Below are 15,964 nucleotides of genomic sequence, written 5' to 3' on the forward strand. Positions count from 1 at the left end.
AACCTGTCTCAGTACAAGCTGTTTCCTTGTTTAAACTAGTGTCCCTGCAACTTTCAAAGATTCGTTTAGGACAAGTGCCCCCTTGGAATAACAGCGTGTTGTAATGAAGGAAGTAAGCCTAAAAATGGTACTTTAAAGAGAAGGAGACAAAGAGTGGAGATGGCACTGTTTGTTCACGAGTGGCTTTGTGTTATCTGCTTCACGTTCTCCCTGGCCTGCATCCAGAGTTACTGGCAGTAGTGTCAGTACTGTTCCAGCTGTATTCTTGTTTATGTGGCACAACTACAGATTTAGTAAATCAAATAGACTTTTCATAAAAATGATGAGTTGAGGATTTCTAAGGTGAAAAAATGGTGTTCAAAGTATTCTTTTTCTATAGAGAAATAATAGTAAAAAAACAAAACCACCACCAACAAAAAAAACCCTGCAGCAGCCAAAATAAGTAGTTCCATTACCAGTAGTTAGTGTGCTGGTGGAGCAGTGACTGGATGCTGGCTGACAGAAGATGAGCGCTGGGAAGGAGGTGAAATGCGTCTTGCAGAAGCCCCAAACACAGAACTGGGGCCTGTTGTCCATGAGCTGATGAGGAGCATGTTGCAGACTTGAACTCTTCCTGGAGGCTGGACCTCGCTGGATGAATCTGAAAACTTGCGATTGCATAAAGAGAATTAAGTAATGGATTGACTTTTGTGTCTACGCATGTTTTGCTTGCAGTAACAGAACTGTTGTGGAACGGAACCTGGCCGAAGTGTAGTCTGAGCAGGCCTGGTCGTTGTCAAGTGTATTCTGCGCGTTAGCTGGCAGCAAAGAGTCCTGATCTGTCCTGAATCAAGTCTGGAAACACATAGCTGATGAAGTTTGTGCTGAAATATTCAAAGGTGATGCTGCAGAACTGTCCATGCCATCTTTAAGTCCTTCCCTGTGGTACAACTGATAAACAGTTGTAGACAACGGTGAAGTTTCCCTGAGTGAAGATACCCGCTGTTGCACTGTGTTAGAAATGGCAATTTCTTTGAGTAACACTCGTGTTATCCATACTGCTTAAAATCTTGAAGACCTTTAAATAAAATAACTGAGTTGTCGTATCCTATCTGGTCACAGCTACTAAAGATTCTTTCTGTTTGTGGCATTTAATGAATGGTCTTGGCATGTGTCCTTGTCTGAGCCCAGGGTGGCTTTCGGACCTTACAGCAGTTGTGTGTGTGAGGTGATTTGTTGGTGAGTGTGTGCAAGCCAGTGTCTCAGCAGTGCTCCTGCCACCAGTGCACTGTTCCGGATCTCACGTGGAATTCACACTGGATTCCTAAACATGACAGCACCAATAATAACACAATATTTGCTCAGCTTCCTCAAGCTGTGCCTGTGTTGACAGAATTATTGGACTTCCTAGTGCAGGTGTGTCAGATATTCTGCTGCTCACGAGCCTTTTTAGTAGTTGATGTAAAAGGCTGTGCTTTTACTGTGTTTCAAGGGATTCAGACATCTTGCTTTGTTTAGGGATCATCCTTTTATAAGCTGCTCTTAAAGTACCTGTTCATTCATTAAGCTTCTTTGATGACAAAATGGATATGTGCTTCTAAATACACTCCACGAAAGAGAAAAAGCCCTGGCTTAACTCAGATGCTACTGTGGATTTAGTTGAGCTTAATGTCTCATGAGCAAATGAATGAGGTATCAGCGTGGAGTGGAGTTTAAGGGCTGGGTATGCCTGTGTTAATATGAAGTCACTGTGACAGCTCGTCAAAAACACTAAGCAGAAGGTTTTGGGGAGCAATGGAGAAGAAGAGGGCAGAAAAGGCTCAGTGGTTTATTTTTGTATAGAACTTTATTGGTGCTAGGTGGGGGGATAAGAAGGTGGCTAGTTGAGCCTACTCTTCTGTTAAGTAAACTGTACCCTTTGGGTTGATATCTTCTCATGATGCAGAAAGTTGATTATTATTTTTCCCATGGAGACGTATAGTCCTTGGAGGAGGTGGTACTTTTGGTAGGTGCAGTAGAGTAACTAACCTCACAGGAGATGCTGAATACATTAAAAACTTCAGTTACTGTAAAATAAAACATTGCGGTACTAACGCCCATAAGATGATCCTGCAGTGTGGTCAACACAGCTGGGTGAAAACTGGAAAACTCAGCAAATCTGTTGTTTCAGAATGGTAATGGATGAATATGTAACCTAAAAGAAGTTCAGTTGCGTAATATACGTGTTTGTGTTGCAAGATCTGGACTGTAGGACTTCAAAAGGAGTATCCGCCATCTTCCATGTAGAATTAATAACAATCCCAAAGATGTACTTAAAAAAGGAGCTGTGTAGGCAGGTGGATTCCACCTCTTGCTCTTGCAAGAGAACAGACTTGCTGGAGGTGTTCACCTCCAAGTGGCACGTCATTATGAAAATCATAAGCAAAACCATAAGCAAGCCAGTCTGATGTGTTGGGGTCTGAATGCAGGATGTGTGAAATTTGTTAATTTGGTCACAAAATGGGGGAAATAATGAGTGACCTCTGGAGTTTTGTGCTCACCCTCTGAGAAGCAGGGCCACCTTCATGCGTGGAGGCTTCACAGCTTCTTGCAGCAGTGTGTGGCCACCTTAATGGGGAACTTAATGGGGAAGTGTCTCGTTTCTTTTCTCCCTTTGTATTTTTTCCCCTTGTATCTAGTCAGTATTTCACTTGGCACCAGCTGCGCCATTCCTGTGCCTTGTGATTTCAGCGTGCACCTCCAAGACAACTTCTCTTCTCTGTACCTTGAAATTAGATAGCTAAAGGTGCTTATAAGATGTACCTTTATTCTTCCGTACTTTCTTTATTCTTCTTAGGACTGATGAAAGTATTAATTACATTAAAGTACAAAACTTGAAGATTAAAAGAAGTGAATCTGTTTAAGAACTTTCCCAAATTACAGTTGTAGTAGGTAGTCTCTAGCAGCTGTAGGAATCCTGGTATCACAGGGTTCTTCATTACTGTGAACTGAATAAGAAACCTCCAAAGTATTCATAATGAGGTAGGATTAAGCTATCCTTTAAAATAGTTCATACTTGGTATGTTGTCAACAAATTTATCACTACAGAATATACATGTAAGATGAAAGCAGTCGCAAAATGATTAAGCTTTCCTGTGTGAAAGGAATTAATTTCTATCTACAGTTTTTTCCTTGGTTGGTTTGGAGCAAATGCAATATCAGAAAGCAGAGGTGTTAGCAATGAAGAGTAGCTCACATCTGCCTATTGAAATTACTGTAATTCACTTCTTTTGCATGTGATCTAAAAGAAAAAAGACTTAATGATGTGCCTGACTCGTGAAAGATGATGTTGTTTAACATGGCTGAGAATTGTTTTGGAAGAGCCATTTGATTTCTGGCCTGTTTGCAGCATGTGAAAGTTTTGACAGAAATCTCGATTGATTCTTCCATGTTCAATAATGTGTTCATTACAATGGTATTTCCTGAGCAGCTGGCCTTGCTTAGCTTGGGAGCTAAAACAGCAAAAGTGAGGAAGTGAATTTTCCAACCCCCCATCCCTTTCTTTTTGTATGTACGAAAATTATGTTAATTTTCTTATCCTGTTGATGAAATGGCATGGAAACTATTTCACTAATGGCGGAGGGCAGGAACAGAGGCAGGGAGGACGAGGGGACCGTGACCGGTTGTTGCGGTCCTTGTGTAGGGTGAGAGGCCTTGGGAACGAGCTCATCCCTTCAGAGCTACGCTCATAGCTAGGGCTGCGTTTCTACCTGGCGCTGGGGTTAAGGGCTTCTGTTTCAGGCAGATCTTCTGAAGTCACAGAAGATGAGTCCTTTGTGTTCAAACACTTTGGTAGATATTTGGATAATGGGCAATGTCCACCTTAATAGCTCTTATCAGCAACGTGGCCTAACAGTATGTGGAATGGTGTTCATCTCTAAGGGGGAGCTGTTGCACCATCTTACTTCATTGAGAGAAATACTGATCTTTTACTGCAAAATAATATCTTTCTTAAATGGAAAATACTGTCCTTAAGGTTTAAATCGTGTCTCAGTAGTGTCCATTACACAGAGACCGACTGAACATACAGAAATCTGTTGAAAGTTGTGGAGCATTTTCCAGCTGATGTAAACTTGTGCATCAACACAACTTCAGTGGTTATTTTTCTTCCTTTTTTCCTCTAGTAGTGTCTCTCTGTGTCAGGTCTGGCCCCTGCTGCCTCTCACCTGTTAACAACCCTGCAAATCGGGAAGGAAATGGTTGAGCCCATTTAGTTCCCTGGAGTGCTTTCTTGCACTGTTACACCCTTGGAGTAACGAGGATTTGCCAACTGTCTGTGCTCAGGTACCACACTACAGTATCTCAGCAGGAGGCACAATCCAAAGGTTATGGAGAATTCTGCATCTCAGTGGAGCACCGTGTGTCCCCTCTGCTGGAGGAGGTGCTTGGAGTACAACTAGGCAGATCCACACAAGCAGGAGCTCACCAGCAGGCTCTGAAGCATGGCTGTCTGTCTGTCCTGCTTTAAACTTCCCGTGTCCTGCCGTAGTTTTGACTAGTCAGCTCCAGCCTGCGATTAGCTGGCTTGTCAACAAGCAGCAATTATCTAACTGCTGGCTGGGTTTGGGGGGAATTGTCCTTCAAAATAATGCATGAAGGGCAGACCCAGGCTGGTGTTGCAAACACGGCAGAGCTGTGAAGACAGTGTTAGGTGCTCGGGTATACCTGCTGGGTAAATAAAGGCTTGAGCAAGTTGCGTAGGAATTGAACCTGTTTGGGTTGGCTGATTTTACATGCTCAGTTTTCTAACTCTGCTTTAGGTACCTCAGTGCCCCCTGGGCTAGTCAGTATCTTTCAGCACCTACCCAAACCCTGATCTTTGTAGTTATAAAACCTTGGATTGTTAGCTTTTGGATGGCTTGAAAACACTGCTACTTGAGTTGGTTACACATTTACCTTCTTTATCATAGAACTACATTTTTGAAAACAGAAGCTTTAAACAGTTTCAGCAAATGTTAAAAAGCTTTTACAGATGTCACCATTTGTTCAGTTGCAGAATGGCATTAAGCAGGCTTTTGATGCAAGCCTTCTGTAATACACAGGTGGCTTATTGAAATACAGCGACTGGCGGGTTAGGGGTCTAAGCCCTTCCCATCCATCTGCTTTTGTATTGAATCAGAAGGCATGCTGGTGTAATTCCATACCATGTCGTAGGCTTAGCACGCAGATGTGGATAATACAAAATTATCTATACAGTATATAGAACTATTTATGTATTGTTCTGGAGAATACTGTAGTTTGAATCAGAAACAGCTCAGAAGTCTGGGGTCAAACATGCTACATATTGTGGCATTGAGTTTTGCTGAGATGCGTTGCGTACCTGGTTACAACAGCAAGATTCTGCTCACTAATCAGGAGCAGAGTTACTACTAGCACCGCTCAGTTAGTACTCAGCTGTGTCAGTAGCAGGTGTTGTAACATCCCTCTTTCTACACTGATATTTTTATGTTCATGCTTTTGGAGTTAGCACACTTTCATAAAAAATTAAGCCTCTGAATTTGTGGCACTTCAGAAGTGCCATAGGCTTCATGCAGACAGTAACTTGACTTTAAGAGCTCAATTGGCTTGTGCCATTAAGGAAAAAATCACATGCTTCCAGTACTTGTTATAGGAAACTCCAGGCAAAAGTAGTTTAAGTTCTGATGGTTTTCTCTCACTGCAATGCGGTCTATCAAGGTGTAAATGATTTGAGGAGAAAAGTGGCCTGCCTAAAAATGAGTATCACTTGATAGCTAGCAGATATCTGAAAATTTTCCCATTTCATGAGCTATTGAAATACCCAATGTAATAAGCAAAAGTTGCAAACCTGAGTTTGAGGGATTGGAGCTGTGTGTTGATGCTGCCTGTCAGAATACTTTATGGTGCATGACCGGGGGATTAAGGGAAATGAGTGAGTTGGAAAGCACTTAACTCTCAAAAATGAATAATATCAAAAAAAAAAAAAAAAAAAAGTAAAAGGTATTTCTCAAACTTCATTTTTTTTGTTTTGAGATGGGCATGGCTTTTGCATTGAAGAAATTCAAGAATGGTGCATTTAAATAGGATTTTGAGGTGATACTGTACATGAACTTTGCTAGCAGCCTGATGAGGGACTGCCGGGTGTGTAGGAAGGGGAGCTGTCTTGCTTCTTGGAGGAAGCTCTGCGATCTTTGCCTACCAGTAGCTGGAAGACACCCAAGTAAATGGGACAGTTCTAGCAAGCTGCACCTGCTTGTCATTCTGTGAGCTCCTGCCTCACCAAGTGTCACTGGTGGTCGTCTGTCTTGATAGACAAAATGGATAGTGGGCAGTTAGCATATCGTAGGTTACATTGACAGCATACCTGGAAGCAAACCTAAAGTTCTAGAATTCATATTTCTAAGGTTATCCTTCCAGATAGATATGTCATCAGCTTAGATTAACCCTTTTTGCTCTTCCAAGTGAAGCCAAGTTTTGGAATCACCTGAGGGTTTAATGCAGGGTTGCGAAGAGCAGCGACCCTTGTTGCCTCCCCAGGAGAGCAGACTGAACTGCAGGTAACTCAGCGTTAGCTCTGCAGGGGCAGCGAGAACTTTGGGCAGTTCTGAGTGCAGTAGGATGATCACAAAGACACATAGCGTTACTGCCTGCTACCCCAGTTTTAACACTAAATGTTTGAATACGAAGTGCTTTGGTAATTCGGTTTTGTGCAGGTAGCCTGGGTCATCTACAGCCTCTAATGGAGATCGCTGACATGTATTTGCACTTTACCAGAATGCTGCCTTGGTACTAGCTGAGTACAAAATGGGGATGGGCTTTAATATTGGCTATTCCATACTGAGGGCCTTGGGGGATGATAAAATGATAAAACTTAATTGTCACCTTCACTTGGCAGATCTGGCTCTGAAGATTAATGGGATAACTGTAAGGATGGGTACCGAGTGCTGTAGTGTGCTACAGGGGAACTGCACGTTTGCAGCATCTTAGCTTAAAGTATTAATGAATGTAAAAGTATAATTGGTGTTCTTTTTTGTTTGTCAGCTCTGCTGTTTCATTAAGTTCTGTAGCAGCAGAAGGCTGTAACTCTTCTGTCAGAAAGTGTGACGTGATCTGTGCTTGGAATGGGCTGCTGCTCACTTCCCCTGTCCCGGAAATGCAACCATTTTTATTTTGGTCCTGGTATCAAAGGCAAATAGTTGTCTTGCATTTCTGTTGCACATCACATCGCCCTTTTTCCCTTTCCTGATGAGTGTTCTCAGGACGGGAATGTAATTTTATTGTGCTGATGGTAAGACTGTTATTGGTAGCAAGTGCTGACATCTCACTGGTAACTCCTCTTCTCTGTGGTGTTGTGAGATGTCACTGTACTTTGTCTTAGCGAAGAATTGCCTACAGTGGATTTGGGCCTATTTTAATGGATGAGCGCATAGTGACAGAAGAACACAGATCAGTGGTTTAATGCAATAACCCCGTGGCTTGAGAGAGACCTTGGGTTTGGTCTCTGTGTTGCCAGTACCCTCCAGCAGAATGTTCTCATCCAGATGCCTTCCCTCGTTTCCTCATTGAACACTGATCTGTAATGACAAACAGCGGATAGAGCACTGTTTCTAGAAGAGGAAAGAGAAATCACATCTGAATTACTGTAAGAATTGTTCAGCTGACCTAATTTCATCTTCCACAACAAATCTGTTAAAGGAGCACCTACTTCAAATAATACCATGCATCTAGAGTTTAATCTGCCTTCTACAAAAACAAGAAAATAGGTCCGTTCGTCTTAGAGCAGCCAAGATTGGAACGACTGGAAGTCATCAAAAACAAAGTGAAGCATGGGCATATAATCAAAATGGCATCATGAGGGTTGTGCACTCTGAAAGGTTTGAGTCCAACAGGCTAACCTACCTTCTTGTTTTCAGGATGAAATTCTAATGAGCAGATGCTACTGATGCATGAGCCAAGTACCTTCTCCTTGTTGGGGCTTTTACATTTGAATGGTGATTGTGTTGAATCTCCTGGTAAACTGAAGTTCCTGTAAAGAATAAGGAAACAAGGATATACTCGAGTCTTTTTGCCCAGAATTGTTGGGAAAAGAGTAAATGTGAAGCCTATCCTACATTACTTCTAATGATTCAAGAATTATTTGCTTTATCAAGTCAGAAGCATTTGTTGCTAGCAGGAAATTTGCCTTCATAATGCCTCTCCTCCCAGCACAGCTGTCTTTGCTGTGGTTTGTGTTCAGCACTGTGTGCTGGTGGTTCGGTCAGCAGTGGCACGAAGCTGAACTCAGGAACATTGTGAGTGGCAGCGTGGCTTCCTCCTGCTTGTTGTGAAATAAGCGAGCTTCCTGCCTGAAAAAAAATCATAGTCAATGTATCCAGTAAGTGTTACATTGCTTTGTGAGATGTGTTGGGGTTTGATTTTGTTACAAATGAAGACCTTAAAGGCCACGTTGGTACACTTGACCTTGGCAGTAGTATGCAAAATGTCAAATATGGCCTTGAAGGGGTAGGTTGAAAGGGGCTTACACAGCATCGCTGTCGGTGTAAATGTCTTGGAGAGACAGCAAGACTTGGGAGCATGGTGTTTTGGAAGCACGTCTTGAAGGTGGCAGAAGGCAGTGTAGGTGTTAGTGATGGTGGAGTTTGGAGGAATAAATGAGGTGTGTATGCTTGTGCCATCACACCCTGCTGGTAACTCCTTTTTGGAAGCCCCTGGTTCACAGCATGTGCTCCTTGTGCTCTCCACTTCTAGCTGCTGGCAGGGGAAGAGGTGCCTGGAGCTGTCTGCCGGGAGCCCTTCAGGACACAAGGAGTAGGCTTGAAGCCAAATGACTTGTTTGGGTTGGCTGCAGGCACTTCTGGCTGCTCTGGTCACCGGGCCCAAGGGACGTCTCCTATTATGGGACAGGATCTGAGCTTGGTATGTGACGGGGCGGCAGCAGGGCAGGAGGGGATGCTCCACTGCGACTAAAACCCCTGTGGGCTGCTGGGCTGAGCACCAGCCTCCATGGCAATGCGAGGGCCTGCATGGAGCACAGAGCCTCCTCTGGTGAGCAGTACCATGGCGATCTCTGGGTCTCTGGAGCACCAGTGGAGGTGGCCGTGTTAGCAGCCGGCTGCTGGCAGTTGCGGGGCGGTGAATAATTGATGAGGAGTCGTGGCTTAAATAGCAGTGCAATCTCTTTGAGTATGATTTACTAGGCATGGAGGGGTTGTTACAGCATGGCGAGCTGACGATTAAGATCTATTCCCACCATCCAGGGGATAATAGCATCCCGACCAAAGCACAGCCTCTAGAGGACAGCGGATAGATGCTAATGCTGGGGGGAAAGCCAGCTCCCCAGCATGCTGCTACACCCAGCAAGCAGCACGGCCGGCAGCCTGCACATCCCATCCCCAGCATCGGGCTGAGGGTGGTGAGGAGAGGGGAGCCCGAGGAGCATGCGGGCTGCTGGGCCCTTGTGAGCGGCTCCCGAAGGGCTCCGCCATGCAGGGCCGGTGGCGATGACAAATGGTTTGCTCCACTCCACTGCTGCTCCGCTAGGGAGCTGCTTCCAGCCGCTGGTGTGCTGCAAGACGTGGCGTGGAGCTGTCCCCGAGCCGCACGGGTCGTGGTGCTCGGCTTACGTGCTGCACTGGGTAGCTAAAGGGGTGTGGTTTTACCATGGGGTTTCCTAAAGAGCGTGCTTTTCTTCAAGTACAGCTTTTGTGTGTTTCTGATTAGGCCCAGTCTTTGTTGCTGGCTCTGCTCCCACACCCCCAGGTTAGAAATGCGTGTTGGGAATGGCTTTCTGGGTGTCAGAAATGGGAAATGTGCTACAGTCCTGTGTGAGCAAGGCTGTGTTCAGACTGGGCAAGTGTGAGCTCAGGTTGATTTTAAGGCTGTTTCTCTTAAGTGCAGCTGGTTTTACCTGCTAAAGATACATCTGCAAGTCTATTCTGTAGCATGAACCTGTGAGCAAAGATGAACAGTAAATGTTAATCTGGGTCAGAGACAATAGCACCTGTCATATCTGGAGAAGTGGCTTAAACCAGAAACTTCCTGTGTTCCTACTGGGAGCTGTTCCCAAAGGTGCATTGCAGGACCCTGGTGCAGTCAATAAACCAGTGTTGTGTGCTGGTAGTAGCCAACAGCATCCACACTTGTTGGGTGGAGCTGGAGGAGAAAGAAGGTGCTGGTGCCCTGTCCTATCCCCTCATGCCACCTGCCTCCTGCAGTCTGGAGCTGCTGTACTTGTCTGGGCTGCTCCCAAGAAGGTTTTTTTCTTCGCTGTTTTCTTCTGGCTGATTTTGAAGCCATCCTGGCTTGCCTTGCCAGCTTTGGGGTTCACTTCTGTTTGAGATGCACTGCTGCTTTCCTTCGTTTTTACATTTACTGCTTTGACACGCAGCTAGCAGTGATAAACAATGAGTGATTGTGCTGTCAGAGGCACTGCGCAGAGCAGCTGAAGGTAGCTTATGCAGCTCGACTCTTCTACTACCTGTGCGTATTCTTTTAAACCTTTTCCCTCAGTGTTGAAATTTGGTGTCCACCATCATGGCTGAGTGGTGCTTTCTTCAGTACTGTGAGTTGTTGGGCAGCCTGGTCTAGTGGGAGGTGTCCAACCAGGAGGGCTGCAACTGGATCATCTCTTAGGGTCCCTTCCAACCCAGACCTTTCTGTGATTGAGTGATGACTTAATTGTGACTGCTCTGGAGCACTGGAGGATGGGTGAGCTGGGTGTGGAAGGAGCAAGCATCACCTTGTTGTCCTGCTTTGTAGGAGAGGCAGCTTCTGTTGAAACCCGTGATTGCAAGGGATATGGTAGGGCAGACCATACAGTACAAAAGCCTCCAGTAATGTGGCTTATTCTGCTTTATTCAGGTTTAAAAAACAACAGTTCTGTGTGGATTTAGCTCTCCATCTCTCGAAAGGCGATGTTGCCCTCCTGTCGTGTCCCATCTCGGGGTGCATCTCGGTTGGGCTCTGCACCCCAGTGGCAGCTCTATGGGCAAAATCTGCCCTCCCTCGCCTGCTCCCAGGCTGGAAACCCTCTCTCTTTCCCTTCCTCCCTCCCTCCCTCCGTCCCGCTCCGCTCCGCGCCGAGTCCATCCCGCCTCTTGCCGCAGCCCGGCCGCCGGGGCTGAGCGGCCGCCGGAGCGGCGGTTCCCGGGCCGGGGCCGGGGCTGGGGCTGGGGCCGGGGCCGGCCGAGGGGCGCCGAGCCCGGCACCGCCCGGCGGGGAGGCGGCGGCGCTGCGCAGCCCTGCCCCGGCCCGTCCCTGCCCGGGGCTCTCCGAGGCCTCCCCGGGCCTCCCGGAGGCCGGCCCGGCACCGCGGCCTCGGGAGGGGGCCGGGCACGGCGGGCTTCGAGGGCTGCTTTTCATTTTTTTTTAATTTTTTTTTAATTTTTTTTTAATCGATCCTTGGCGTTATCCGCGCTCCCCAGCGGTCGGCGCTTCTGCCTCGGGATTGATTGGCGGTGCCAGCAGCGGCTCAGGGCTGCGGTGGCGCGGCGCGGGCAGGGCGGCAGACATGTACCTCCTGGACAGCAGCGAGCCCCCCGCCGCCGCCTCCCCCGACAGGATGCAGCGAGGGACCCCCCAGAGGAAAACCGTCTACCGCATCTCCGTGACCATGGTGAAGAAGGAGCTGCTGGGGCCGGAGAGCGGCGGGCAGCCCGGCCCCGAGCCGCCCAAGCACGGGCGGTTGCGCTGCGGCCATGCACCCGGCTCCTCCAGCCTCACCAGGGCCGGGCTGCTGCTGGTGGAGGAGGAGGAGGGTGAGGAAGAGGGCGAGGAGCAGGACCGAGTGCCCAGCCCTTGCGGCTTCCGCAACTTCAGGACCCTCAGCACTGGGCAGCTGGAGCTGGGCCGTCTCAAGGTGCCGCGGAGAGCGGGGCAGCCCTTCCCTGCTGAGCTGACCTTCAGGTGGCCGCAGCAGCAAACCTCCACGGGACCAAGGAGCAGCCCTTCCCTGGAGGATGCCACCCTCACCCCGGAGCCGGCGGCCACCTGTAGCCACGAGGAAGCCAGAGCTGCAACAGAGCCGGTGGCTGCTTCTCCCACGGAGGATGCTGGGCTCCAGGCCCGCCGCTGGGCTGAGGCCGTGCAGCTGGGGGAGCCGGGCCACAGCCCCGGGCGGCAGCCAGGCCTGCTGCGGCGCAGCTTCAGCTTCAGGCACTGGAGCGGCGCGGAGCTGCTGCGGGCACGGGCGCTGAGCCGGGTGCGGCGGCACAGCAGCTCGGGATGCCTCCCTGCGCCACCGGGGCCGCAGCCCAAAGAGGCAGCTGGAGGAGAGGGCTCGCCACCCGCCGAGCCGCCCGCCGCCGAGAAGCGCAACACGCTGGACGTGGGTGAGGTGCTGAGCAAGGCCGACCCGCTCTCCGAGCTGGAGCGCTGGGAGCGGAGCAAGAGCAAGAACCGCACGCTGGATAACAGTGACCTGCAGCGGCTCTCGGAGCGCCTGGGGCGGGACGGCCCCACCGGCAGCCCCGCAGCCCACGAGCACCGGCTGCTGCGCTTCTTCAGCGGCATCTTTGCCCGCAAGGATGGCACCTCCACCCTCTTCGGCAGTCCCCACGGCCGGTCCCCACGCAGCAGCTTCTCCAGGTCAAGGGCTTATTTTAGCAGCCTCAGGAGAGCCACCGTTGACATAGAGTCCAGCTCCGAGAGCATCGATGGGTCCCCCCACAAAGGTGCCTGTTCTTGCCTGATCTGTGAGGCTGGGCGGTGGGGGAGGCGAGTGGGAGCATTTGCTGCAGAGCTTTGAATTGGTGGTAGGGGATGTAGAAGGGCCTTTATGTGTGAGGAGAGGGAAATGCCGTGCTGGGAGTGCAGGTACGTGAGCTGACAGTCGCTGTTTTACGCAGTGCTGTATGATTTGAAGCACTCAGTAGTGTTTTCTGCTCAGGTGCATAGCACAGCAGTTGTGAGGAGGGCCAGTTAGGTGTGCTTTATGAATGAAAACGCACTCTGGGTTGATGCACTGTGCCTTCTAGGATAGTTGGGTGAGACCAGCATGGCTTGTTTAATTATGCAGTGGAAGCTGAGCTCCTGTGCTGCTGTATGTAGGTCACTGGGTGACCCAGTGCTGTGCGGCGCCGGGCTGTTCCCCTTCTGCAATCCCAAAGATGGGTTATGGTGGTCAGAAATGTCTGCTTGCCTTGGAAGGAGTAGGCAATTACTCTGTAAATTATTAAGTCCTACACTACTTCTGTCTCAAAAATGCTTCAGCTGAGTGATATTTTTGAGAACACAATGCAGCACAATCGTACATGGTGCACGTAATCCAAACCTTCAGTAGCTGGGTGCTACTAATGCTGGTGGAAGCAGGTTGGTAGTTCTGGGATTTGTGAATCCTTAGGGTGCAGGAGGACCTCAAAAATGAACCTTACTGCAGGATGGAAGTCAAGCTGAATAGCTGTGCTCGGCGAGGATCTGAAAGGCTCGTGGTAGTGTTGGCTGGGACGTGTCAAACCAGAAATGCTGGTTACGGGCTTTGACATAGGAATGGCGCGTGTGCTTTCTCCCTGGCTGTGCTTCTCCATAAGGTATCGGGGATCAAATGTTTGCCTTGTAATTATGCTAACCTGTTGAGCACTAAGTGCTAATCTGTAAGTTGCTGCCGTTGTAAAAACCAAGTCCTCAATGAAAATTATTTGAGCTTTCCTTGAACCACAGGTCCAGCAGTAGATCTTGCAGAAAGCAGCCAGGGTGGTTTGTAGTGAGGAAGCGGTAGCAGGGGAGCTTCCCTGCATCACCACCAGCCTGCTGCAGCTCCACCAGCCAGAAGTTGTGCTAAGAGAATGCCCTGAGTTTGAGGTACAAGGAGCAGAGCTGAATATGTAGAGCTAGTAACTGAGGATTGTAATATTTTATTGATGTAGAGGCCTTCATGTGGGTTTATAATAATCTTGGCGGAAATTGTGGTCTGACCTTGGTTAAAGCCTGAGGTAACCACAACAGAGAGTTGCTTCATATGACTATTTATGCCTGCCCTGCGCCAATATGCTTAAGCTGTTACTCTGTTTTAATGGTATATGACCGTATATGTGTGGAGCACAGCCTTTGCAGCCTGGGATAAGCTGAAGACTTGAGTTAATCAGTAACCACCAATCTGCAGCATGAAGATGTTCCAGAGATGCTTGTGGGGACGTGCTGGTTTCAGGTTTATCTGGCCCAAGGAAGCTTTCAGTCTCGTTTTCCAAAAAGCATGTGTCCTGGGGACAGCGGTGTGGTTATGCGCTGGTAGTTCTGTTGCAGGCTTCTGGTAGAGATTAGCAGGTCTCCTGTCAGCCCAGCATCTTTGGCCACTTTATCCTTTTCTTTTATCCAGAGAAGCGCGGCTTCTGCAGAAGTGCAGCGAGCCATCCTGCCATTCAAGGCAAAATCCTACGCACAGCCTCTGTGCGAGGTTTCGGCTGTCGCTTGTTGGTGCCCTTCCAGAAAGCTTAAGTTGAAATTTTTGTCCTTAATTTCCCCTCTTGCTTCTTAAGAGGAAAAGTTTCATGACATGTTATGATGAGCATGCCAAATGTATTTTAGTATTTTAAGATTGGAATGAGCTGTTGTTCAGCCAAGACTCGTGTGTTGACAATTTGGCTTCTTTTAGGTGAGATGAAATTGGTATGCTCTTGATAATCCCGTGCCTAGATTTTAGAGTAATGATGGAGGTATGGGAGAAACCCTTACTTAAACGTTTTTTTTGCCTGTGTAACCAGTTGTAAAAAAAAAAAAAAAAAAAATCATTACTTGAAACTTGCTTCCCATGTGACATTGGTATTTAACATGTTTGGTGCTGTGCGCAAGTCCTTTGTACTTCCTGTGCAATGCCTGCCTGAGGTCTGTAGGGAAAGTACAAGTTTAAAAACATGCCTTTGACATTTTCAACTTGAAATAATCACCCAGATATCCCAGTATCAGCCCGTATGATGTACATTGAAAATCTGTTCCTAATTAGTGTAGTCATGTAACGCAATTCTGAACAAGCTGAAGTCCCGGAATTTTTAAAGCAAGAGGGAAGAATAATTAATCCTACGTGTGCTTCTTGGTGCTGTGATGTGGGAGAATGTTGATTTGGAAGAAATTATTCTTGATGTGGTCAGTAAACTGTCTCTGGGCATTTTCTTTGCATTCTTGCAAACCCACTTGCTGTGGCATCGCTGGCCTGAAGCTCAGCATAAGCTGATGGAGGTTTTGGGTGGTGGTAGCAGGCGGCTGGCAGAGGTGGTTCCAACACCTCCTTGTAGCAGGAGCACAGCAAGTGGCTGTTGATAGCACTGCGTGTCAGCTGCTGTGAATGTTTGAGTTGGTCTTTCTTGAGGAACCTGGCATTAAAGATGCTGCCCAAGGTAATGGAAATGAAGGGTATTTTTGTCCACTTTTTAATAATTATACTGTGAACAAATTCTGTACTGATGTTGCTGGTCTACTAATGGAGTGTTTTTCCATGTAAAATATCCATTAGTTTCTGTTGGAAGTTCACCAGTCCCTGTTGTAGTGGTCTTTGTCATGGTATTCAACCTGTAGATGGAATCAAGAAATACATATTCACCCCTCCACCCTTCCCTCCCCATTAAAACTATTTGGAGGAATTGGTCAAGGGAAATTTTGTTCCTCATCTAAACATTTTTTTCCCTTTGAAGTTTTCAGGATTGTTTCTCAGAATTTGGGAAATTATCGGTGCTGCTCTGGAGGAGCAGGACGGCACGGGGGCTGCTTTAGAACAGCAGGGTTCCTCTTGGTGGTCCTCTCCTGTTGCGTTTGTTTTCAGACAACTTGAAATAACACCTCTTGAGGATGTATTAATCACAGAATCACAGAATCTCTAGGTTGGAAGAGACCTCAAGATCATCGAGTCCAACCTCTGACCTAACACTAACAGTCCCCACTAAACCATATCCCTAAGTTCTACATCTAAACGTCTTTTGAAGACTTCCAGGGATGGTGACTCAACCACCTCCCTGGGCAGCCTGTTCCAATGTCTAACAACCCTTTCAGTAAAGAAATTCTT

The 15,964-nt window shown here is 47.7% G+C and overlaps 1 protein-coding gene across 13 annotated transcripts in view; it reads left to right on the top strand.

Annotated features, from left to right (window-relative positions):
• The window catches only part of AGAP1 (ArfGAP with GTPase domain, ankyrin repeat and PH domain 1), a 362,269-nt gene that overhangs the window by 55,215 nt on the left and 291,090 nt on the right, over positions 1-15,964 (top strand). The window contains exon 1 of one of the 13 annotated variants that reach the window (XM_038182542.2): positions 11,181-12,647. The exons of 5 other annotated variants lie outside the window; for them this stretch is intronic. In XM_038182542.2, the coding sequence (XP_038038470.1) occupies positions 11,486-12,647 (1,162 nt within the window). In that variant the 5' untranslated portion in view covers positions 11,181-11,485. Of the gene's footprint in view, positions 1-11,180; positions 12,648-15,964 lie in introns of those variants that run through there. 7 more of the 13 variants (XM_038182543.2, XM_038182538.2, XM_072041205.1 and 4 more) reach the window with 7 other exon arrangements.

The sequence above is a fragment of the Anas platyrhynchos genome, chromosome 7, assembly GCF_047663525.1.
Source record: "Anas platyrhynchos isolate ZD024472 breed Pekin duck chromosome 7, IASCAAS_PekinDuck_T2T, whole genome shotgun sequence".
NCBI classification, from domain to species: domain Eukaryota; kingdom Metazoa; phylum Chordata; class Aves; order Anseriformes; family Anatidae; genus Anas; species Anas platyrhynchos.